The following is a 24,763-nucleotide window of genomic DNA, read 5'->3' on the forward strand; positions in this document are numbered from 1 at the left end:
AGATTTTTTATCTTAATGATGAAGAGCAATGTCTTATATGAAATAGATCCACAGTGGTTTTCAAAACAGGCAAAAAGCGCCATAGCATATACAATGTAAAACCACTAATGTATGTAATGTAATGTTTTCCCACTTGCTAGTGAGGAACTATATCTGCCTCCCTGAAAAAAACCTTTAATTCAGGTAACCAGATACATACATCAACAGTGAAACAGCAAGAATACAATCTTGGTTTGCGATGTTGTAGAATGGGAAAATGCTCAATTTCTTGAAAGTTTTCCTGATTTTTCTTTTCTACGTAAAATATATTCTGTGAGAATTTCAAACTATAGGGTTGGTGCGCTCACCTATAATGAAATAAATTGAAAACGGAAATTTTGAAACACCCCAAACGAGACAAGCATCCTTGTGGTTTCACCATCGCTATGCACACTAAACTACTATCCCCTTGACTTACAGTGCCTAGGGACAATGCTTGGAAAAGCATAAAAATAAAAAAATGGTTGGAAGCTCAACAAACAAATTTCTTAGAAAAGGGAAGAAGACAGTTTATTTTCTTACATAATTTTAGTACTTGTTTTGGAAAAATTTAATGTGTCAACATTGAATTCTGAAATCTTGAACACACATATTCACAAGCGTACCTAGGCCCGTAACAAAAGTAACATAATTTAAGGACTACCGATGGTTAAAAAGATCTGATTTGCAGTTCTTGCAGGTATTGATGCAAACTTTCCATTAATCAAAAATAAAAGTGATTTATGAAAATTGCTGGGCAACTTTTGAACTTGAAATTTGCTTTCAAATGTCCGCACTAGTTTATTATATTACCAGAACATTCCCCCTTTACACAGTTTGATGGAGCTTCCTTTGACAATTTGTTCGTTTTTTAAAACATTTTACTTAACTGAAAAGAATTGTAGTAAATTAGTGTGGTAGTAGAAAGGAAACAGTCTTTGGGGACAGGAGGAAGTATTTGAGGACAATTAAGTTTTCATCCCAGAAACGCTTTTAGCGATTCAAAGTTTTACATACTCAAGTACAATAAACCCTACTTCAAGGCTTTCATTCTCAAATGCGTGGGCATTGTCTCAATCTGTGGATCTTAATTTGTTGTGAAGATACTTTTCCTCTCTCCTCAGTAACTCAATCTTAGCCTCATTATTATGAGCCTCAAATTTTTTACCTTACACTTAAGGGAATTATTTCTGATGCTTGTGTGTATGCAGCTTAATTTAGGAAAACTTTTCAAGATAGGAAAGTTTTAGTAGGAAGCCCCTGTCTTAAAAGACAAACCAAACTCAGACTTACCTGCGAATACATTTGGAGGGATAATTTCTCAGACTAGTAGGTAATGCTGTGTTTCCTGTCCCCATATTATTCTCTAATTACCTCTAAACTTAAAGGACTCAATCAAGCTTTTGGTGGTGTCTTCTGTGCTGGCAGACTGTTACGGTTAAACATTGTTTTTGGGTTCTTTACATTATTGGCAGACACAGTGCCACCTAATGAAAGAGTAACTGTGTTGGGATCTACACATTGATAGCTTTTAGCATCGTAGACTTTGCCATCCTCACACTTGTATAACCGCGGTCTTAGCCCATCTTTTTCCATAACACAGACAAAATAAATGCTAGGATTTTCGATTAAGGATCCAGTCCGTAGAGCTTTCTTACACTTGGGCACAGGGCTGTCCACACATACCCTGTCGGTCAACTTGAATCGGCAATTATTGGCAAAGGAATCGTAAGCCTTCCCCAATGGACATTCATACCGGGTACTTTTCATTGATCCATCATCCAATGTTGTACATCTGTGGTATGATGTGCAGTCGTAAGGATCCGGAAAATTTCCCTCTGCCTGCAAAAAGATAAAGAAAACCATTCACTTTTGAATCCTCTCATCCCTGCAGGAGCACCTACCCATTTTAGGTAAGTACGTGTATGAAAGCATTGGAAACAAACCGTTTAAAAATAAATCCTAAGTTTTGAACCAATGCAAAGAATCAACCGGCCATGATACTAAGATCTGACCATTGTGAGCATGCTCGAAAATTCGCGATTGTCAGGACAGGTCAACTCGTGGAGCAGTTTGGACCAGAAATTCGGACTTCTCGACTCATTCTACAGGGGACTCGCTTCATTTCAGCCCGATCGGAGAACTTTCGATTTTGACCCCTGAATTTTAGTCCATGTAACCCCTGTCGATTTTTCTCGATTTTGGACGGGAAAAAAAATTTCTAGATTAGTGTCGAATCCTACGTAGTTTGAGGCGTAGAATCGATTGCGCACGGTCCCGAGACGCGGCGAGGCTTCCTGAACCGAGAAACGGTCAAAAACGAGCGTTTTTGATCCTTTCGAGCATGCTCGAATATCCGCGGTTATCCGCGATAGTGAGGACAGGTCGACTCGTGGAGCGTTTTGGACCAGAAATTCGGACTTCTCGACTCATTCTACAGGGGACTCGCTTCATTTCAGCCCGATCGGAGAACTTTCGATTTTGACCCCTGAATTTTAGTCCATGTAACCCCTGTCGATTTTTCTCGATTTTGGACGGGAAAAAAAATTTCTAGATTAGTGTCGAATCCTACGTAGTTTGAGGCGTAGAATCGATTGCGCACGGTCCCGAGACGCGGCGAGGCTTCCTGAACCGAGAAACGGTCAAAAACGAGCGTTTTTGATCCTTTCGAGCATGCTCGAATATCCGCGGTTATCCGCGATAGTGAGGACAGGTCGACTCGTGGAGCGTTTTGGACCAGAAATTCGGACTTCTCGACTCATTCTACAGGGGACTCGCTTCATTTCAGCCCGATCGGAGAACTTTCGATTTTGACCCCTGAATTTTAGTCCATGTAACCCCTGTCGATTTTTCTCGATTTTGGACGGGAAAAAAAATTTCTAGATTAGTGTCGAATCCTACGTAGTTTGAGGCGTAGAATCGATTGCGCACGGTCCCGAGACGCGGCGAGGCTTCCTGAACCGAGAAACGGTCAAAAACGAGCGTTTTTGATCCTTTCGAGCATGCTCGAATATCCGCGGTTATCCGCGATAGTGAGGACGGGTCGACTCGTGGAGCGTTTTGGACCAGAAATTCGGACTTCTCGACTCATTCTACAGGGGACTCGCTTCATTTCAGCCCGATCGGAGAACTTTCGATTTTGACCCCTGAATTTTAGTCCATGTAACCCCTGTCGATTTTTCTCGATTTTGGACGGGAAAAAAAATTTCTAGATTAGTGTCGAATCCTACGTAGTTTGAGGCGTAGAATCGATTGCGCACGGTCCCGAGACGCGGCGAGGCTTCCTGAACCGAGAAACGGTCAAAAACGAGCGTTTTTGATCCTTTCGAGCATGCTCGAATATCCGCGGTTATCCGCGATAGTGAGGACGGGTCGACTCGTGGAGCGTTTTGGACCAGAAATTCGGACTTCTCGACTCATTCTACAGGGGACTCGCTTCATTTCAGCCCGATCGGAGAACTTTCGATTTTGACCCCTGAATTTTAGTCCATGTAACCCCTGTCGATTTTTCTCGATTTTGGACGGGAAAAAAAATTTCTAGATTAGTGTCGAATCCTACGTAGTTTGAGGCGTAGAATCGATTGCGCACGGTCCCGAGACGCGGCGAGGCTTCCTGAACCGAGAAACGGTCAAAAACGAGCGTTTTTGATCCTTTCGAGCATGCTCGAATATCCGCGGTTATCCGCGATAGTGAGGACGGGTCGACTCGTGGAGCGTTTTGGACCAGAAATTCGGACTTCTCGACTCATTCTACAGGGGACTCGCTTCATTTCAGCCCGATCGGAGAACTTTCGATTTTGACCCCTGAATTTTAGTCCATGTAACCCCTGTCGATTTTTCTCGATTTTGGACGGGAAAAAAAATTTCTAGATTAGTGTCGAATCCTACGTAGTTTGAGGCGTAGAATCGATTGCGCACGGTCCCGAGACGCGGCGAGGCTTCCTGAACCGAGAAACGGTCAAAAACGAGCGTTTTTGATCCTTTCGAGCATGCTCGAATATCCGCGGTTATCCGCGATAGTGAGGACGGGTCGACTCGTGGAGCGTTTTGGACCAGAAATTCGGACTTCTCGACTCATTCTACAGGGGACTCGCTTCATTTCAGCCCGATCGGAGAACTTTCGATTTTGACCCCTGAATTTTAGTCCATGTAACCCCTGTCGATTTTTCTCGATTTTGGACGGGAAAAAAGATGTATCCTAATATCCGCGGTTATCCGCGATAGGGAGGACAGGTCGACTCCTGGAGCGGGTTGGACCAGAAATTCGGACTCCTAGACTGTTTTTCATGCGTCATAGTTATAGGCTTAGAATCGATTGCGCATGGTCCCGAATCTTAGCAAGGCTTCCTGATCCGAGATACGGTCATAAACGAGTGTTGCGGGCCAACATTGAGTGCTTTCCTATGTTTACGTCTCGTCACCCTTGTTCCCTTTAAATTCAAAGGACGGTATGTCCCTGGTAAAAATTGGCAGTAGAATTTGTGTTCCAAAATACCATAGACCTACAGCCGACTGTAAGATTTCCAATAGCTTCTATAGCCGGCATTACAATTTCTTACAGCGTTTAAAGCGGATGGCGATTAAGCAACAACCTGACGATAAAGTGTATGCTAAACGTTACTAATTACGGATGCTAGGACTTAGTGAGTTTTTGGACTACCCCTCTCTTTTTGGGCCGTAGTAGCTTGATTTATTTTACGAGGAAAGCTCCGTACTTTTGAAGGATGCCTGCCATTCCTAATATGTTGGAGCGCCTTCAATTTCGTACGATACTGTGCAATACCTCTGGTGTGAAATAGTTGCTTCAAGCGACGTGGTACGCTGCGGCGCGGCGCGGCGGGCGGGCAGCCAGCACGAAACGCGCATTGGCGCCTACAAACCTAACAGGGATACTTCACGCATTGCGCAATGCGTGAAGTATCCCTGTTAGGTTTGTAGGCGCCAGTGCGCCGCCACTCCGCTTTGTGTTAGGCTCTAATATTTAATCTTGTGGAGTCAGCGTTGTTCAACTCATGACTTTGAAATGTTTGCACACTCTGTATGGATTATTCTCATTTTAAATGATGAAAACAAATATGTAGTAAAGCAAAATATAATGTGCGTTTTGTAAATATTATGGTGATTCCGTACAAACTTAAGGATTTACAAAGCACACAAATTTTTACACAATTTCTTATAGCGGTTTATAGCTGATGGCGAAAAAGTAACAGCCAGGCGATAAAGTGCAAAGCCCGGCGACAGGAACTATAGCCCGGCTGTTTAATTTTTTATCGCTTCGTGGAGCCCGGCCGTATGATTGTTTCCACTTTCTAAAGCCAGCTATATGATTTTCTATCGCCTTCTTCAGTCGGCTATAAGAACTCCTATGGTATTTTAAAACGCAGCTCCTATATCGCCAATTTTTACCAGGGTGATTACCTTTCATCGCTGCGTTGTGGCTCCTCAACTTGATATAATTTTAAAGTTCTATTTAGGTGCTACGGCACCTAAATGGGGTGCTCTTTGATACCATAATTAGAGACAAGACGCTGTGAACCGAACGTTCGTGCTAAGTTGTTATTTCGTTGTAAAAGATGGAGCTAACAATTTTGCATTTGCGCTATAATATTTAGACCAGTATTTTTCAGAAGATTGAAAATTGCACTCCGTTTTACTAACAAAGCAGCAGATTGAAACGATTACAGCATGAAGCGCCTTCAAATTCACGGGATACTTTAAGCCGTCCTCTACATTATCTTATTCGTTCCCTAGCCGATCCGAGCTTACAGAGCCCACAAACTTTGGCCTTTTCTGTAAGAGATTTTAATTACACTGGCCTAACCTCCCTTTCCCCCAAGTTTTTTAAAAAAAAATCAAGACAACGCTGAGAAAACAGCTTGAAAAATGATGTATTTTCTTCGGAAAATACACTTAAAAATTTCGAGAGTTTTTTTTAGTTGCGTCGGCTGGGTCATACGCCGAAAAAATTAATTTGGGGGAGGCGGGGTTTTCAGTTTTGTGCACGTTTTTTTTTCAAAGTTTTTTCTCCGGCTCGGTTTGTTACGTAACGCTGGTCTTGACCCTACCCTCTCCCTTTGTAATGCACTGTAACGCTGGCTCAACACCCCCCCCCCCTCCCTAAAAATGTTACGGAATACTTGAACAGCCTCCTATGAGTGAATCGCTCAGAGGATTTTTAAGAAACGGAGCTGTTGAAGGAACGATGAATAAAGCCCTACCCAAGTAGCATTTCTTGACCGGAAAATTGCTATATTTTGAAATTAAATTGCGATTTCTTTTTACTATTTTTGGCGATAAAATTTCTAAGATCATCAACATCACTGAGCTATTACCCGCAATCTTGTCGCGGTTTTATCGCTTTAAGTTCGGTCCGATAAAATCGAAATTTCATCTCAATTTATCACGATTTTTTGTTCGATTCTAATGCGATGAATCGCCGTCGATAAAATTGCGGGTTTAATGCAATTTTTTGCGATGAAATCGGAATTGAGCGCAATTTTTTATTCGATAATATTCCGATACATCGACATCGATAAAATTTTGACACATTCTCAGATCAAGTCGCATCATATCGCGATCACAGTATTGAAAAACAAGCAGTGAACTCCAACACAATGTGTTGATAAGGCGCGTCATTAACTCGCACATATCAACCCCTTTAGTTTTCATTTACAGAGATTTCAAAATAGGCAAACAGCATAAAAAGAGAATTCACGATCCAACACTGCGAGGTCAAAGACGCACCTTGACGAGACCGTGTATTGTGAAAGTAGAAAGCTATTCGATCGAATTTAAGTTTTTTGATCTGCCTCAAGCAAAATCTTATCAGATTCTTGAAGAAAAGTGCTACGGAATAATTTAAGCGAAGAAAGGAAAAATTCTGTCGAACTCCTAGAAGATAAAGTCGATTTAAAGGTATTTTGGGGCTATAATACCCAAATCACCGGTAGTAAAAATCCCGTTATATTATTGAAAGAAATTGACTCGATATAAATGCAATTGCATTAAATACGTCTTGATTTTGTTATTTTAAACGTCTTTCCATGCAAAGAAGTTCAACCATGTCGTTGCTTTATTCATTCATGAATTGAAAGTAAGCAATCTACATCCCGAAAATCTACTGATTTGCCGTAAAAAATTGCAGAAACTTGATATACCAGGTCGATGCACCCACTCGTTGAATTTACCAACCAATTTTGTGAGTGCAAATGTGTAAGAATCAATATGCTATAGTCATTTTGGGTGCATTTATTTTTCATGAAACAATAATAATTTCAATCCCGAAAAACCATCAATTTTCCGTATAAAATCGAAAAAATCAAAATATGTCAACTCCCCGACGTGAAAATTAGATTCTACGCATGTAAAATGTAAATACTTATGTATCGATATGCTGAACAGAACTATGTGTGGACAGTCAGAAGCCCGCGGCAACATTAATTCAACAGAAAAACTGTAAAAATTAGATAGGATTTTAGCCGCTTTGCCCGCCTCTCCTCGCTATACTTACAACAAACCGTTCTTATACTCATCTCAAAATTTTTCTCAGAGCTTTGGGTTATTATCAGCTTCCATTTAAACTCCGGTTCGATGGCCGAATCGGCTGCCAAAAAAGCAAGCCACTGTTGAGGGGTTCTATGAGAAATTCGTGATATTATCGGCTCTCAGGAAATCACCCCATGGCTAAAATTGGTGGTATAAATGTTTAAGTGCTTAAAATAATCGTATTCGAGAAACTAAGGAATTAAACTATGGAGTCAATTTCTTTTTAATAATATAACGAATTTACTACCGGTGATTTAGCGATTTAGCTATTATAGCCCCAGAATACTTTTAAAGCGCCTTAGCGTTCCAGAATCTCGACGGAATTTTTTTTTTTTTTTTTTTTTTTGCTTAAACGATTCAAGAAACATTGTAGTTAAAAATATAAAGATTTTTCGATTTGGACGTATGAAAAATGTTTAACTCGTTCAGGCACACCGTGTATTGTATGGAGTACTGCTGTTATTCGACCGTTGTCTTCAGGTCAAAATTCTTACAAAGAAGCCCTTGCAAGAGGCAAATTTTTTGTAATTTCTCCCAGTTTTTTCAGCGTTAGGTATATAAATGAATTGTTTGTCAAATTTGAGGTCAATTATATTTAATTGTAATTTATACTTTCTTTTTTTCCCCTTCATTTTATTTTTCGTATCGAGGAGTCGAGGTTTTGTTGATTTCTTCGGATTTCGATTACTGTAACTTCTCTTCTATTCGGCCGATTTTTATGAATGAGGTCTCTTTTTATTTGTGTTTTAACGGAGAGTAAGGAAAAAATTGCTAAATACATGCGAAACAATTTTTTTTGAAAATTGGATGAATCCTAGCGTGACGGTGAAATGGTTAATGAAGCGTGAGTAATTGGGGTACGGGTATCGGCCGCGTTGGGACCCAAGGCCCATTGTTCTTCGTGACGCCGACGCAGTGATCAGGAGCGTGGGGACGAGAGGGCTTAGTGGACTCCTGTATGAGCCACGTTTAGCAAATGGTCTAATGAGTCTCGAGGCTCATCACAGATTGCACTTACCACTATCCTGGTGGCCCCGGCTATCAGAGCAAGGAGTACCAACTTTTGAAAAGGATAACAGTGTTGTGGAGATATGTCAAAGCAACGTTGTGAACAAAACGGAGTGAGTGAAATTCTCATTCAAGGAGTGCCGAACTGGTCAGCCATCCTCGAATCAGTTCGCTTGCTTCCGCTTATATATGCATATTTTAAATCAGCGCGCCCCATTCTAAGGTTTTTTTAAAAAAAACCAAGAAACGTAGACTCTTGGTATTCATTACACATAAACTAGCGAGCCCCAGAATGAGAAACAAATTTTAATCATTATTATTGACGGATTAGTAAACTTTTTACACGCTTTGGAAAATCTCAGAAGTTCGCGGTAGTCACTTTTCGGTAAGGAACTAGGGGACTCGGTTATTGTATCGAGGGGGGGGGGGGGGTCGAAACGATCGCAAAGGCGGTATACTACGTATACGCGCCAAAAAAGAAATACGGACTAATAGACATACTATCCGTTCCGAGCTAAGAGGCTGAAAGTTCTGGGTGCCAGAGCCGTAGCTTTGACTGCTCCGGATGATGCACCCGGAATTTTCGGCTTCTGAGCCCAGAAAGCGGACGGTACACTGGAAAAAACACACATTGGATCTAGAGTCCAGACTCTTGAAAACATTGACAAGAAAAAATACTCTTGATTCAATCAGATTTTTGCTTGAATCAAAACGAAATCCGCTTAAATTAAGAGGCTTGGTTCTTGATTTAAGCTAGATTCTGATTGAATCAAGAGTAATTTTTCTTGTCGATGTTTTTAAGAGTCTGGACTCTAGATGTGGTGTTTTTTTCCAGTGTATGTCTATTCAACCCGTAAGTACGGTTCCCATGGCCGGATTTTTTTTTTTTTTTTCAAAGTGCTACCTGGATAAAGAGGAATGGAGAGAGAGGAGGGACAAACCTGGCACTTGATTTCTTGGAGGCCAAAAATATCGCAGTCCCTCTTGTTTGTCGAGCATCCTCCGGCGGCGACGTTGCAGTAGAAGCCCTCGGCATTGGAGCAAGTCTGGAGCATGGTCGGCTTGAGGGTCCCGTTCCCGTCGTTTCTGCAGAAGTAGAGTGACTGGCAGTCGCTGCAGATGAACCCTGGCTTCAGACAAGCTGACATGTATTTCACCGTCCCGGGCTGCTCTTCCTCAATGTACGTCCACTGGACGTCACCTTCCTTCCCAACTGCTTTCCCAAACTGAAAAAAAAACGAAACAAATTGCATCTCATTTTTCTGCACGAGCCTCAACAGAAAGGAATCGGACAGTCCCTGAATCATTACTATAATTTCCATTGAGCTCATAGAGTCGTAATGTAATGGGAAGGGGTGGTTTCCAGGTAACTGAAATAGTTTCGTTGCCGTAACAGACAACACATTTTTCGGTCATATTTTTAGTAATATTGATGATCACTCGATTTTTTTTTTGCATTAATCTACACAAGGTTACATGTTATACCGCTTTTCAAAGATTTATCGCTCTACTTTTCAATGTTAATATATAAATAGCCGAAAATGTGCTGTCTATTACCATGACTTTTTATCGAGTAATAGACAGCACATTTTCGGAATTCACATAGGTAATATTGATTGAGAAGTAGAGCAAAAAATAGAGCGTTATAATACGTAACCATTAGAAGATTAATGTGAAAAAATTCAAGTGATTATCATTTCTACTAAAAATGCGATCGAAAAATGTGTTGTCTGTTACGACGACAAAACTATTCCAGTTATCGTGAAACCTCCCGAAAGCTGACGCTATGTTCTGGTCGATGGGTTCTAGTATATTTCTCTGCCTGGTAAATTTTCTCTGCATAAGAAGGGGAGGAGAATGCAAAAATTGGGTATCATATTTACTATAATCATATTTATATATTATATTATATATTATATATCATATTTATACATATCCTCAAATACATTTATTCATGAGGAAATTTTTCGCTCGAATCCCATGCGCGCCGATAGGCATAAACGCGATCTGACACTCCATTCAAAATTCTGGAAGCCCGTTTAAAAACGGGAAAGAAACCTTCCGTTACTCTCGCGCGCAGAAGCTTTATTGGTTGCATTTTGATTGATATCTCCTTGAGATGTCTCAAGAGAAAAATGAAAACGGGTGAACTATCAAGACGGGAAGATCAGAGATGACATGACTCCTGGAGAGGTTTCGAGTCGTCTATTTGTTCGCTCGAACGTTTTTTCAAGTGAGCTCAGCTCCGAGAATCCCGCGTATTCCGCATGAATGTGATTCACTCATTTGAATAGCTTCTCGCCTCCCAGGTTTCCCTGTGCTCCTTCACAGAAACCTCTTACTAGTTGCCAGCAATAAATCATCGTATAGGACATTTGAATCAAATAAATTAGCCTCGCGTGGGGCCATGTTAAAATTATTCATTTTTTTTTTACAAAATAAACCGCCAGACCTCAGTTGAAATTTTTCTTTCGTGGTTGAAACTGAGGGCACCGATATACCAGGAGCCACCAACAATCTTGGCCAATACAGAATTTTGAAAAAAATAAAATAATAATAATAATAATAATAATAATAATAATAATAATAATGATAATAAACCTCAGGGGCGACCTCAATGTCGTACGGGAGGCCCTTTCGAGGGCTGGCGACCCCGCGGTACCCGAGCAAGTGGCTGGGCATCCTCGTGGCCAAAACATCGCCAGGGGCGTCCGAGGAAGTAGAGTTGTGCTTGTCCCAACTTGAAAAACCAGCTGCGCATCCCTGGTTGGGGGTTTGCAGCCCCCAGTCAGTGATCTTCTTGCACAAGACGATAAAAGAAGAGCCTCGGTCGCGTCAAGGGTTGGGGAACATGGCGCGCATAATAGTCCCCACGCTGGGAACGAAGATGGTCGTGGATCGTCCCAGTGTATGGCACGACGGCCAACCAACAATACCAACCCTGCTCCAAGTGTTTCGTCGACTAGTCAGCCGACGACCACTAAAGCAGGGAAACTCAGGCAACGCATGGCTTGGACTCTAAGCATGAATCAACACGTCATGCGTTGTTATTACCTCGCGTCTAAAATGGAAACGATTCCTGGATACCGGGCGGAAATGCGGAAACTTTTTCTTGATAGATTCCCTGACTGCAAAAATGTCTCAGAGCAGCGCCTAATGGACCAAAAGCGAGTGATACTGAAGTCTTGTAAAATGTCTGCTGATGATCTGCAGAATATCAAAGATGAAGTCCAACTTGAAATTTCTCGCGGTGAATGTGAAGACGAAGAAAACGTACTAGAGGCTGATCCCGCGTCAGTTTCTTGCACAGACGGTCCGGTGGAACAGCGAGACATTGTACCGGGATTACACACTGATGAAGGCATCGTACATGCGGAGCATGATGAGTGTGCAACTGATACTGCTGACGAGAACGTTATCAAAGCTGATACGCTAGAGGTTGCATTTATTGCTGAAATGATCAAATGGCAAGGAGTCAGTCCAAATCTTAGACAGTCACTGCCAAAACTTCCTTACACTCCTAAGTTGTTCGCGTGTATTGAGAGGATGAACCGAATTATACCAGCACACATTCGTGAAGAATCAACGTTAGAGGAAGTTCATTGCATCATCTATTGTGCAGCTCAGGCGATAACACAAGCCGTCAAAGGCCCCACAAATCATGGGCGTAGGGGAATCAAACTGAATGCACCAAGATGGCAACTTAGGATTGAAAGGAAAGTGGCCAACCTAAGGCAGGAGATTGGGAGAGTCACCCAGTGTGTCAAGGGGAATACCTCAAAGAGGTTAAGGGCGAAGATGGCCCATGTGAATGAGGAAAACCTTTTAACCCATCTTGATACACTGAAGCAGAAGTTAAAAGTTCAAGCTGCCCGACTCAGAAGATATAAAAAATCATACCAGCGCCATTTAGATAATGCTCTGTTTCAGCGTAATGAGAGAGCCTTCTATCGAAGGATGGGAAACGCCGCGGATGTGAGAAACGCTCCCGAAGAAATCCCATCGAAAGATGACGTAACGCGATTTTGGCGATCCATCTGGTCAGAGGCCAAGGAGCATAATAGCACAGCTCCTTGGATTGAGCAGGAAACAGTGCGTCATGCCCACATTACACATGAAGGTGAGGTTGAAATCACTAAGGAAGATGTGCGGAGAGCAACTTTGCATATTCATAACTGGAAGGCTCCCGGACCAGACAAAGTTCACAATTTCTGGCTGAAAAAGTTAACATGTGTGCATACGCAGCTTTCAAGAAGCATTCAAGATATTATTACTCATCCTGACAAAATGCCGATATTTCTGACTGAAGGAGTGACGTTTGCGAAACATAAAGGAGGCGATTCGAAGGACCCATCTGAGTATAGACCGATTACATGTCTCTCCACGCTCTATAAAGTCATCACATCCATTGTAACCCGATTAATTGGGAGACATGTAGCTAAGTGGAAAATTTTGTGTGAAGAGCAGAAAGGGTGTCGCAAGGGAAGCTTCGGGTGCAAAGAGCTGTTAATAATTGATTCGGTTGTGCTCAAGCAGGCTGTAAAGGAACGTCGTAACTTACATGTGGGTTACATCGACTACAAAAAAGCTTTTGATTCAATGCCGCACAGCTGGCTAATTCACGTTTTAAATATCTACCGAGTCCATCCTGTCATTGTTCATTTCCTGAAGAGCATTTTGGCATCTTGGCGCACCAGAATCATAATACAAGGATCGGCGAGTGAATTGGAAACTGAGGTCATCCACATCCTGCGAGGTATTTTTCAAGGTGACAGTCTTAGTGCATTGTGGTTCTGTTTAGGCCTCAATCCCCTCTCAAATTGCATTCGAGAGATGAAGGTAGGGTTCCCTCTGCGTCGGAACAGACAAGTACTCCACGTCATCAACCACCTAGCCTACTTGGATGATATTAAGATCTATGCATCCCAAAGAGACCAGTTGCATCAACTTTTCAAGGTGATTGAAGAGGTCAGTGATGATATTGGCATGATGCTTGGAGTACCTAAATGCGCGACGCTCCATATAGAAAACGGCGTTATAGTGCGGGAGGATGGTTTTGTGACCAATTCTGGTGACGTCATCAATAGCTTGACAATGGAGGATGCTTATAAATACCTTGGAATGTGGCAGAGCTCTTCCATCCAGAAGGTGAGAGTCAAAGAGCACCTGGTTAACACCTTCGTTGATCGGCTGAGTGCGATACTTAAGACCTCTCTAAACTCAAAACATACGACCAAGGCAATCAACACCTTCGCCATTCCTGCGTTAGCGTACTCATTTGGCGTTGTCCCATGGTCTGACACGGAGCTTGAGGGGCTTAATAGGAAAGTCAGAACCTTGATGACCAAGTGGAATAAGCATCACCCAAGAGCCGCGAAGGAGAGAATACACATCCCCCGCAAACAGGGGGGAAGAGGTATCCTTGATGTGAAGGAGGTCTGCCACAGCCAAGTCCGTAACCTGCGAAATTACTTCCTCAGTAGAAACGACAGCACTTTGCACGCTGCAGTAAATGCCATAGATAAATCCTACACGCCTTTGCGCCTCGCTTGTCACGATCTGAATGAAGAACAACCCTCAGACCCAGTTGCTGGCCAGTTGGAGGCATGGGCCTCCAAGCCGCTGCATGGACGCTTTTATCATTCAGTTGCGCAGGATCATGTTAGTGAAGGAAAGTCTTTCTTGTGGTTATCGAAAGGGCAGCTGTATCCAGAAACGGAAGGATTTGTTCTCGCAATACAAGACCAAGTGATCAGTACCAGGAATTACAAGAGATATATACTGAAGGAGAAGATCGAGAGCGATAAGTGTAGGAAGTGTAATGCTGCATCCGAGACAATAGATCACATTACATCTGGTTGCGCATTGCTTGCAGGGAAGGAATATACCGAGCGGCATAACAACATGGCTAAAATTATACATCTAGCGCTGGCCAACGATCGAGAACTATGTGATACTGCTGAACCCTACTACAAATATTGCCCAGCCACGGTCCTGGAGAATCAGCGCTTCCGGCTCTATTGGGATAACCCGATCCTAACCGATAAAACCATCATGGCAAACAGACCGGACATAGTGCTTGTTGATAAGCGAGATCGCACCGCTTACATCATTGATATTAGCATCCCTAATAATCATAACTTGGAGCTGAAGTATCAGGAAAAGATGGTAAAATATCTGCCCTTAGCTGCAGAAATGAAGCGATTATGGAACCTGAATATTGTTTGTATCAAGCCCCTGATAATGTCAGTAACGGGGATAGTTCCAAAAAGTTTAGTTCAACATCTTCGAGACCTCGGAATAAACAGTTACCTGCTTCATTCAATGCAGAAGTCCGTCGTTATAAGCACGTCAAGTATTGTCAGGTCGTTTCTTAATATCGAATAATTTTTTTGATTTCGCTTAAAATTTAATTTTTTTAAATTTTTTTTTTTTTTTTTTTTTTTTTTTTTTTTTTAAATTTTACTTTAAAATAACGTTTACCCTTTTTTTCAAGCAAGATAGTATGTGTTACTGACTTTGGCCTGTGGCCCGTCAGTAATACTTGTGCCGGAAGTGTTCCCTCTTCTGAGTTACAAAAAAAAAAAAAAAAAAAAAAAAAAAAATAATAATAATAAAAAAGTAACAGGAATCAAATTCAAGCAATCAATTTTTTCAAAATCTCTATACAGTTGCACAACATTGAAAAATTTCCAAATAATCAGACTTTTCCCAATTTTTATTTATTTACTCCCTAATCCAACCGCGTTACGCAGAAAGGAACCGAGCCACACTGCCTTTTACTGAGTAATTTAATGTTTTACAAGAGAACATTAGTGCGGATTTTTTGCAATTTTTTTTAATTACAGGTATAAAATAAATCGGATTCAGAAAAAAAAATTACAAACGAAGAAAGGCAACAATACGACGGTGTAAGTCGGCAATCACATAACTCGGTTTGCGACGTCGCAGACTTCCTGTCATACTTTATTTTTTCAACGGGAAACTACTCAACGGCAAGTCTTTAAAAGTGCCGTGATTTTTCTTCTCAGTGCGAAAAAAATTCTGCAAAAAATTCAAGGAATGATGTCAATTTGTTCTCCTTTGAAAAAATAACATAGAGGCGGAGATTTTCGGACACCGCAAACGAATTATGTGATTGCCGACTTACACCGTCGAATATCTCTCATTTTCCTGATAGTATTGTAATTTCTAATTTTGTCGTCTCTCTGTGATACAAGAGACAGCACCTTCAATTATTCAAGTTAAGAGAGAAACCAAACACGCAATTTGGCCTGGAACGGCGCGGCGCAGAGAGCAATGATGACGAGGACTTGAGATGAGATTGATGAAAAGGAGAAGCCCTCGGCGCGGTGGTCAGTATGTAACACATATTAGCGCCTACAAGACTGCATGAATACTTCACGCATTGTGTCAAACACAGTGCGGTCAACAGCGGTCGGCGTGAAACACATAGCGCCTACAAGACTTCATGAATACTTCAAGCATTGCGCCAAACACAGTACGGCCATGCAGCGTGGCGCGGCGCAGCGGTGGAAGTTAAATTATTTGGACCTCGTTAAACAGAAAGGAACCAAGCCACATCAGCTATTGCCAAATTTAATTGGGCAATTTAATTTTTTACATGAAAACGGTTGTGTGGATTTTCGTGCAAATTTCAGTGAAAATTCTCCGTGGTGCGAAGCAAATTCCTTAAAATTTTCAAAGAAATCCGAACAACCGTTCTCTCGTAAAAAATTTAATTACCCAGTTAAACTTGGCAATTGCTGATGTGGCTTGGCTCCTTTCTGTTAAACTCGGTCCATTTAACCATATATATGTTAGTTCTTTCATAATTTTTTTTTCCTATGAATGAAGGACCTTGTCCACACAGAGATAGGTTCACGGAACTTGACTTTTGCGCAAAGTTCCATGAACATTTGCTAGTAGTGTTGAGAGGACTTTCGTAAAAACATGTGTCCAACACAAGTAAACGCGTCTTATGCACCCCTCCCCCTCTCAGTCCGGCACGTTCACTTGATGGTTTTTATTGATGTTTCAAAACGAATGAAAAGGGGGCGGCAAATAGAGGCGGCCCATGGGCGGCAAGTAGGTAAATCCGGCCCTGCGTACTATAAAAAAAATTTTCAAAAAAAAAAAAAAAAAAAAAAATCCGCACACCCGTTTTTATGTGAAGAAATAGACTGTCCAATTGAATTTTGCAATAGTTGATGTGGCTTGGTTCCTTTCTACTTGACGCAGTCCAATTGTTTCTCATATTTTTTTAATTTTAAAACCCGGACAGTGAGTGTAATCGTTAAAATATAAAAAACTTCGATGATCCAATCTTGAATCACCCTGAAAATGCACCCACTGTTAAGGTAGCACTAAGCAACATGATGGCAACATTAAGCACTTAAACATAAGAGGCCTACTCGAGTAAACATAGGCATCTTAGTGTTTTTGAAATAATTCAATGTATTAATGAGATCCCATAAAAATTCGATCCCGATTGTCAAGTATGCCTACAATTCTTGAGGATTTATGAACCGAGAGACTCAAAGAACTGGGGCCATGAAAACCGTCTACATTACTTTGAAATCAGAATTGCGAAACTAAACTTGAAAAATGAGGTAGGTGGTATCGAAACACTTCATAGATTACACATAAGGTTGTTAATTTTTCACGTATAAAATGATGAACAGCCTTGTATGCTCACTTGAATGCTATATTTGTGGAAATATAATCAAGTTCAAAACTCATTTGCGAATGAATCGAATAGTTTTATTTTTTTTTTCCTAAAGTACTTTTCCAGACTTCCTTGAAATGCGGCTTACATCACAATTGCTCTTGAACAGGAGGAACTAAATATTTTGTTTGCTCGCGCGGTGCGCGACAGCATGTACTCATTATCGTAATGATGCTCATGAACTGAATCTTGTAGGTTTTCGTGTGTTTAACTTCATCATACTGAGATCGTAAGTTTAAATTGACATACCTTCGAGCAAATTTCACAAAATATGTTTGCCTTGATTATAACAGCTGTCGCGTATACCGCAACGCGTTTTTTCATAGAGATTCTCTATCTCCCTTTCTCCCATATTTTCGGTCTCTCTCTATGAATTTTCAGAACCCAGCTTCGAGGAAGCTTCACTTACTCGTTGCTGTGATCAGTCGTACGCATCTATCTTTATCTTGTTTTTTTGATCGCCAGCGTCACGAGATGGATTGAAAGATAAGACTCTCGCGGGCCTGAGCTCCACGTTGGACGGAGGAGGCTCGGGACGGCACTTCGATTTCCACCACGAAGAATCTGGATATTCCAACTGCACAGCCTTCCTTAGTGCTCCTAGTATCTGTCACCTTTGTAACGATTTCATTTTCATAATACACGCGAATACATACGTACCCGCTAAAACATCTCTTCGTATTTTGTTCCGCTCTCCCACGAACTCGCCGCGTCAAAGATTTATTTAGATTTCTCAGTCGGACTAAAACATGAGAAATCCTCTTGACGTGACAACAGCAATGACCGTAATTTTTATTTATGATATCAAGCTTAAGAGGTCACTTACATTCGGCCAATTTCAAGTCAACGAAAAGGAAGACAATTGGATGCGTTATCAATTTTGTAAGTTTATTTTCATTCATTCTCACAGTATCAGCGAGTAGCATGTTAACTTCTCATTCTCTAAATTTCATTTCATTTGACCAACTTATTGTCCGTTCAATATGAAGAAGATGGTAAATTGGAGATGAAAACGAATTTACATTGTATTCTTTGTGCATGAGGATTTAAAAATTTAAATTCTAGGAAAAGGAAGGAATATTTCTATAGTGGCTATTATCAATACGATAAAGCGCCTTCAAACTGAAGTGATACGACTTTGCCTTCTTGAGAGTTGGAATAGTTGTATCAAAAACTGTACATGAAATGGACCAGATTTTGCAATTTGTCATACTACAATTCCTGGTTCAGTTTAGAAACATCGAAGGTGCCATCGGTTTCCCTATGCACGTAAATGTATTTAAGTAGGAGGCAGAAATCTTAGTTCCTGATTATTGTAGAATGTATAGGTAGTCCAAATCAAGCATCAGTGCGGTTCTTGTAGAATCTTAAGCCTTCTCTCGTGCGCATACTTATTTTATACGGTTCCCGGACTTTTCGGCGCGACCGTTTCGGCGCCGGACTCTCCGGCGCGGGTGTTTCGGCGCGGGGGGCTTTCGGCGCAGGGCTTTTCGGCGCACGGAATTTTTGGTGTATTTCAATAGACGGTAAATCTGGCACCTCATAGGGTTTGGGTTTACAGCATCGTTATGCATCAGACCCAGAGTTTGCCCTTAATATTCGTCAACTTGCAGCTATAGCATTTGTGCCTGTAGAAGCTGCCCAAGAGGCGTATGAGATGTTAATAAAGAGTACATTTTTTGAAGAAAATGCTGCTGATTTAGACCCCCACTTTCACTTTTTAGGTAATTTTAGCAATTTTTAGGAATTTATCAATTTTTTAGTGCCAAGGAATAAATACACTTTTCACACTTCCATGGCCTTTTATTCCATTAAGTCCAGCTAGTGGGCCGAGCTGGTGAAGTTTCATTCCTTCTCCTTCCTCTCCTCCTTCTCTCGTTCCCCTCCTATCTCATCGTTGTTTGTATACTTATCTGGCAAAAGGGGGGTGAAAACTTCCAAGACTTGACTATCTGAAACAATTTATGTAGCAAATTCTTGGAATTTTTCGTCAACCACACCCACAACTTCCACTTTTTTTGTCCTCCTGTCTCCGGAATATTTTGATTGGAAATCGTTCTGGAAAATAAGGTAAGCAGTCCCTTTTCGTATTCTTAAAAGTATAGCACGTGCGCCGAAAAATCCTGCGCCGAAAAATTCCGCGCCGAACAATCCTGTGCCGAATCACCCGCGCCGTAAAGTCCGGCGCCGAAACGGTCGCGCCGAAAAGTCCGGACACCATTTTATACACCACTACTTTCCAAAAAAAAAAAAAAAAAAAAAAAAAAAAAAAAAGGAGAAAATTTGCACTCGCAATCCATTCTAGCAATATACGTACAATCTTCCTTAATAGACATGTCGAAGGCAATTAGTCAAATCAGGCATTTTATCAAATGCCTTTGCGTAAAATGCCTGGGCATATAGTAGGATTTCTGACAGTTTACGAAATTTTGTAAAGTTTGGACGAAGATCTCACGAGTTTTCAATATTTTGGAAGGAATTAATCATCAAAGCTACCAACTTTTTTGTTCTTTCCCCCTCGAATGCTTATCATTTATTTAAACGTTAAAATTTCAATCATTCTGTGTTTAATGGCACGGTCCAAATTTCAAGGTAAATGTTCGTTTAGGAACTAAAAATAGCGTAAAACACTTTCCTATGATGCACAATTTGTGACTTGTAATAGCAGTGAACTATTTTGCCTAAAATTAGGAAACTTTTCAGAATTTCAATATAAGCATAAATATTTGACTATTTGCCTGGGTACTGACAAGATGCCTGATTTAATATATGCCAACGACAGACACATTCCAAACGCATAAATCGAAACTCTTCCACCTGTTGCTCATATAATAGGGAATGTGCATAATTTTAGGAATAAAAAAAATCAAAAAATTGTTTAATTGCCTACGAAAATACGATTTAATTTATTAATATTATATTCATTCCTTACGAGAGAGGTAAGTACAATAAGAGTGTTCCAAAACTATCGTTAGTGACGCCCACATTACAAGGATTAAATAACAGCCATATACCTTTATATTTTGGACCAAAATCCTTTTAGACACAATTTATTTTACTTTCTACCTTTCTTGGGAAACACATAAAAATGCCCCACACACATTGAAGAGCCGCGACTATGAGTCATGAGCCAATTCAGCCCTTGTCCACTTTCATCCCCTCACAACTCTTTCAGAGGAAACTTCAACTAACAAGGGGAGTCTACGAAGTGACATCCTGGGATTGGGTTCATTTTGCTTGTACATGAAGAAGAGACAAATCTAAGGTTGACGTATTTTTTTTTAGCCGCCACCTCCCAACCGTTCTCGAGATATCGATTTTTAAAGTTACGATTTTTGCACGTTTCCGCGCGGAGTTCCGGCGAGTCAACTGAGCGCCGGCAAGCTGCACGAAGCGCGTTTCTTATCAGCGCTGCAGACCGGCCGACGTTATCAACTGTTCCGTGGCCGAGTGGTAGAGTGTTCGCCTACCGTTCCATCGATCGCGGGTTCGAGTCCCGCTTCGTATCGTAGCTTTTGGGGTCCGCCGCAATGCGTTTTTACAAGTTTCCTTTATTTTTATCACACACCAAGGGGTCCGCCCCCTGGCCGCTACGCGGCACAACCCTCGGGGCGAAAAGGCCCGCATCGCGGCAAGCGAAATCATCGAAATCAACCGTTGACGGTTACTGGGTAAATAATTTGAATTGAATGATAAAATGATGTTTCAAATAAAAATTTCCCACCACACAATATTCTTAATGACTTTTTCCTTACTCTGAATTTGCAACCGGCAACGGTCGATATCGATGATTTCGCTTGCCGCGAAGCGGGCCTTTTCGCCGCGGGGTTTGTGCCGCGGAGCGGCCAGGGGGCGGACCCCTTGGTGTGTGATAAAAATAAAGGAAACTTGTAAAAATGCATTGCGGCAGACCCCGAAAGCTATCGTACGAAGCGGGACTCGAACCAGCGATCGATGGAACGGTAGGCGAACACTCTACCACTCGGCCACGGAACAGTTGATAACGTCGGCCGGTCTGCAGCGCTGATAAGAAACGCGCTTCGTGCAGCTTGCCGGCGCTCAGTTGACTCGCCGGAACTCCGCGCGGAAACGTGCAAAAATCGTAACTTTAAAAATCGATATCTCGAGAACGGTTGGGAGGTGGCGGCTAAAAAAAAATACGTCAACCTTAGATTTGTCTCTTCTTCATGTACAAGCAAAATGAACCCAATCCCAGGATGTCACTTCGTAGACTCCCCTTGTAAGTTTCACCGCACTTTCACTACCAAATATCGAATGGAAATATCTTAAAAGACACCGGCCACGCCCCTCCTATTCTTCCAAAAAATATTAGAGCCGACTGCACTTTGACGTATCTTATAGATACCTGATATTTAAAATAAAAATGAAACAAATAAAAAAAAATTAGACACTGGATAAATTAAAATGAAATAGAAGTAAAAAATCATTTAAGAGGAATTAAAACATGAACAAGGGTCCTTCAGTCTCATGTCAATAGTTTACAGTCGGTATTTCAGCGACAGATGAGCGAAACTTATAAAGGCGCATTGATGCAACTATTCGTACTTGATGGATGTCCTGATTGCGTATTCAAAAATGAAGGCGCTCAACCTATCCTCGTTCTTGAACACACGCTGGGACCTATTAGTCTTCAAAATAAGGAATGAGGTGTTCCTCAGATGAGCATGCAACTATGACAAGAGCCTTTGGAAAAGGCATCAAATCACGTCCGACACAATAATTCAAATTTAAATTAAATACCGAAAAACATGTTTTAAAAAAAGTTGAAAATTTATCAATTTTTAAATAAACTTTGGAACGATCTTCTCTAAAAACTCATGAGTAATTTAGTTGGTGCACATCGTTGTAAAAAATATACATATACTTTTTATGCTTCATAGGAAATGATGATACTCAAGATTGGTCAGTGTGCCCTCTCGGACATTTGAAAATCACTGAGCTCAGCTGTTGAAACTTCTTAAGTCTACTGCAATTTCGCAAAGACAGAAATCAACAAATTCTTTCCGATCCAGTAGACTACTATAGCATTACCGTTATCAGTGAGCGGATGATGCATAAACTGATCATTGTAAAGACGGCATAAATAGCGCGTTTGAATCATTTTTTGAAACCAGGAGATGAATTAAAGTGCTTTGGCACCTTTTTATTCATTTACCTTCATACTTCGGATTGTGAATGGCTTCAATCGGACCATGTTGCTTTTTGGACGCAAAATTTAATATGAATATTGAAAAAAGAATATGGTGACATCTACCATAAGTCTACTTTTTTTTACACAGTGATACCATTTAGTAAAAATAACCAAAATTGTGGTAGTATTCACAAGAACTTTGCTGATACTAATCATGATATGGTAAATGCTACCATAGAGTCTGGTGTTTATTACCATTCTCGTATCACTATGTCAGAGTTTGGTAAAATCTACCATCTTTTTTTCAGTGAAAAATACATTATGGAGAGTACTCACTGCATAGCCGGAAAGGACGGCGACGAAGAATATGATCAGCTGATTGGAGTTTTGTACCATCATTGTGACGAAAAAATAAAGCTGGGTTCGAAAAGTTCTGCGAGTAGCCGCGGCACCTATATCACGATAGCTTCCGAATTTTGTATCATGGGTGATTTAATGCACGTGGAATAATTCGCACACTGCCTTAATGCACTTTCAGCGAGGGGTGAGGTAATGAAGGAGCACAAGAAATTCCTGGGAAACCGTGACGAAAACAAAGATCCAAGAAAAGCAGGGATTGGAATCTTCGGGCGGCAGCGAAATTGTAAAATTTGAACAACTCGAGTTTGGATAATCCGAGACCACTCGAGCGCGCCAGGCAACTGATTACGGGCGCTACTGTAATCTCGACATCTCGGCGCTTACCTGGGCCAACGCCATTCTTAGCACCCATGCTTTATCACAAGAATTTTTTTTATCGATATTTCCTCTTTTGACGCCGACTCCCATAGATATTGGCTCCTTGGGCTGGAGCCATTTATCGCTGGCTGAGCATTGAAATGCTAATCCTCTTCTCAATTTCCTCACGAGTGTTAGCTAGGATCATGCGCTTCCGGAGAGAAACACCAGAATAGCTGTAGCGTCACTAAAAAAGGCCGAAACCAGAGCCAGATTTAGGGGGTGGCCACATGGGCCGCGGCACATGGCGGAAAATCTAGAAAGCGGCAAATTTTGCAATTTTTTTAAATGTAAGTATAAAAAAATCGGATTTAGAAAAAAAAATTACACACGAGAAAAGGCGACAATATCTCTCATTTCCTGAGAGTATAGTAATTTCTAATTTTGTCGTATTTCAGTAATACAAGAGACAGCACCTTTAGTCGAGTTAAGAGAGAAACCAAACACGCAATTTTGCTTAGAGAGATTTCTCTCTAATTTCTCCCTCGTCATCATTTGATGACGAGGAATTGAGATGAAAAGGAGATGAAGCCCTTGGCGCGGCGGTCAGTATATAACACGTATAAGCGCCTACAAGACTACATTAATACTTCACGCATTGCATTAAACACAGTGCGGTCACTGCGGTCAGCGTGAAAGGCATAGCGCCTACAAGCCTGCGTAAATACTTCACGCATTGCGTTAATACACTGCTTTCAGCAGCGGTCGGCGTGAAACGCACAGCGCCTACAATACTGTAGGAATACTTCACGCATTGCGCCGAACACAGCGTGGTCTGCGCGGCGCGGAGGTGGAAGTCAAAATCATTAAACCACATTTATGTTCGTTCTTTCATAATTTTTTTGTTCATTTCTTATGGATGGAAGGCCTTAACCACGGAGAGATAGGTTTACAGAACTTGACTTTCGCGCAAAGTTCCATGAACATTTGCTAGTAGTGTTGACAGGACTTTCGCAAAAAAACTGTGTCCAACACGAGTAAACGCGCCTCATGCACCCCTCCCCTCCGGCACTTTTATTTGATGGTTTTTATTGATGTTTCAAAATGAATGAGAGGGGGGCGGCAAAATACAGGCGGCAAGTAGGTAAATCCGGCCCTGGCCGAAACGCGACAGAATTTTCGAAATTTTCAAAGTTTGTTAAACATAAGATCTAGGAGTTGATTTTCTTCGCTGAGTGCTTCTTAGCTTAGTGCTTCTTAGCTAGCTAAGATCACACGCGTCTTGTCAGAAAAACCGGTAAAGCTGTAGCGCCACTAAAAAAAATCCAAACCACGACTGAATTTTCGAAATTTTTCAAAATCTGTTTAATTTAAGAATTGGGATTCGATTTATTTCGCTTAAAACGGCTAAATGTGTCTTCTTTGAACGAAGGAGAAAAAAAAATTAAACCACCAATAAAATGGGTTTCATGTGTGAGAAAAGTTAGCAATTTTCAAAGCAAAAACTGTTGTAAATATCCTTTCCTTATATTGCAATCAGAGTCAATTAGAGGGGCCCTTTCAATTGGTGAATAGACAACTTGCACAAAACTCCG

The 24,763-nt window shown here is 41.2% G+C and overlaps 2 protein-coding genes across 3 annotated transcripts in view; one reads left to right on the forward strand and one right to left on the reverse strand.

Annotated features, from left to right (window-relative positions):
- Window positions 1–523: 523 nt before the first annotated feature.
- On the reverse strand, window positions 524–23,431 carry LOC109034473 (uncharacterized). 2 transcript variants are annotated; one of them, XM_019047645.2, is made up of 3 exons: window positions 22,788–23,431; window positions 9,513–9,797; window positions 524–1,860 (listed from the first exon to the last, which is right to left on the reverse strand). In XM_019047645.2, the coding sequence occupies exons 1-3, from the start codon at window positions 22,848–22,850 to the stop codon at window positions 1,414–1,416; spliced, it is 795 nt and encodes a 264-aa protein (XP_018903190.1). In that variant the 5' UTR covers window positions 22,851–23,431; the 3' UTR covers window positions 524–1,413. The 2 variants fall into 2 exon arrangements, with proteins under 2 accessions (XP_018903190.1, XP_018903189.1); XM_019047644.2 differs by lacking the exon at window positions 22,788–23,431 and adding an exon at window positions 17,549–17,697.
- The window catches only part of LOC109034474 (retrovirus-related Pol polyprotein from type-1 retrotransposable element R2), a 72,069-nt gene continuing 58,458 nt past the window's right edge, over window positions 11,153–24,763 (forward strand). Inside the window, exons 1-2 of the mRNA XM_072298984.1 lie at window positions 11,153–17,183; window positions 17,765–18,181. Coding sequence (XP_072155085.1) covers window positions 11,482–14,958 — 3,477 coding nt within the window. The 5' untranslated portion in view covers window positions 11,153–11,481 and the 3' untranslated portion in view covers window positions 14,959–17,183; window positions 17,765–18,181. The remainder of the gene's footprint in view (window positions 17,184–17,764; window positions 18,182–24,763) is intronic.

This window comes from Bemisia tabaci, chromosome 3 (assembly GCF_918797505.1).
Source record: "Bemisia tabaci chromosome 3, PGI_BMITA_v3".
Lineage (NCBI taxonomy): Eukaryota > Metazoa > Arthropoda > Insecta > Hemiptera > Aleyrodidae > Bemisia > Bemisia tabaci.

What these genes read in the sequence shown, in the direction of transcription:
- LOC109034473 (XM_019047644.2), bottom strand. Translation starts at nt 17,623, where the DNA reads ATGAAAAAACGCGTTGCGGTATACGCGACAGCTGTTATAATCAAGGCA. An exon ending in TTTGTGAAATTTGCTCGAAG is followed by an intron (nt 9,798 to 17,548) that starts GTATGTCAATTT and finishes TTTTTTTTTCAG; the next exon opens with TTTGGGAAAGCAGTTGGGAA. An exon ending in TCCAAGAAATCAAGTGCCAG is followed by an intron (nt 1,861 to 9,512) that starts GTTTGTCCCTCC and finishes ATCTTTTTGCAG; the next exon opens with GCAGAGGGAAATTTTCCGGA.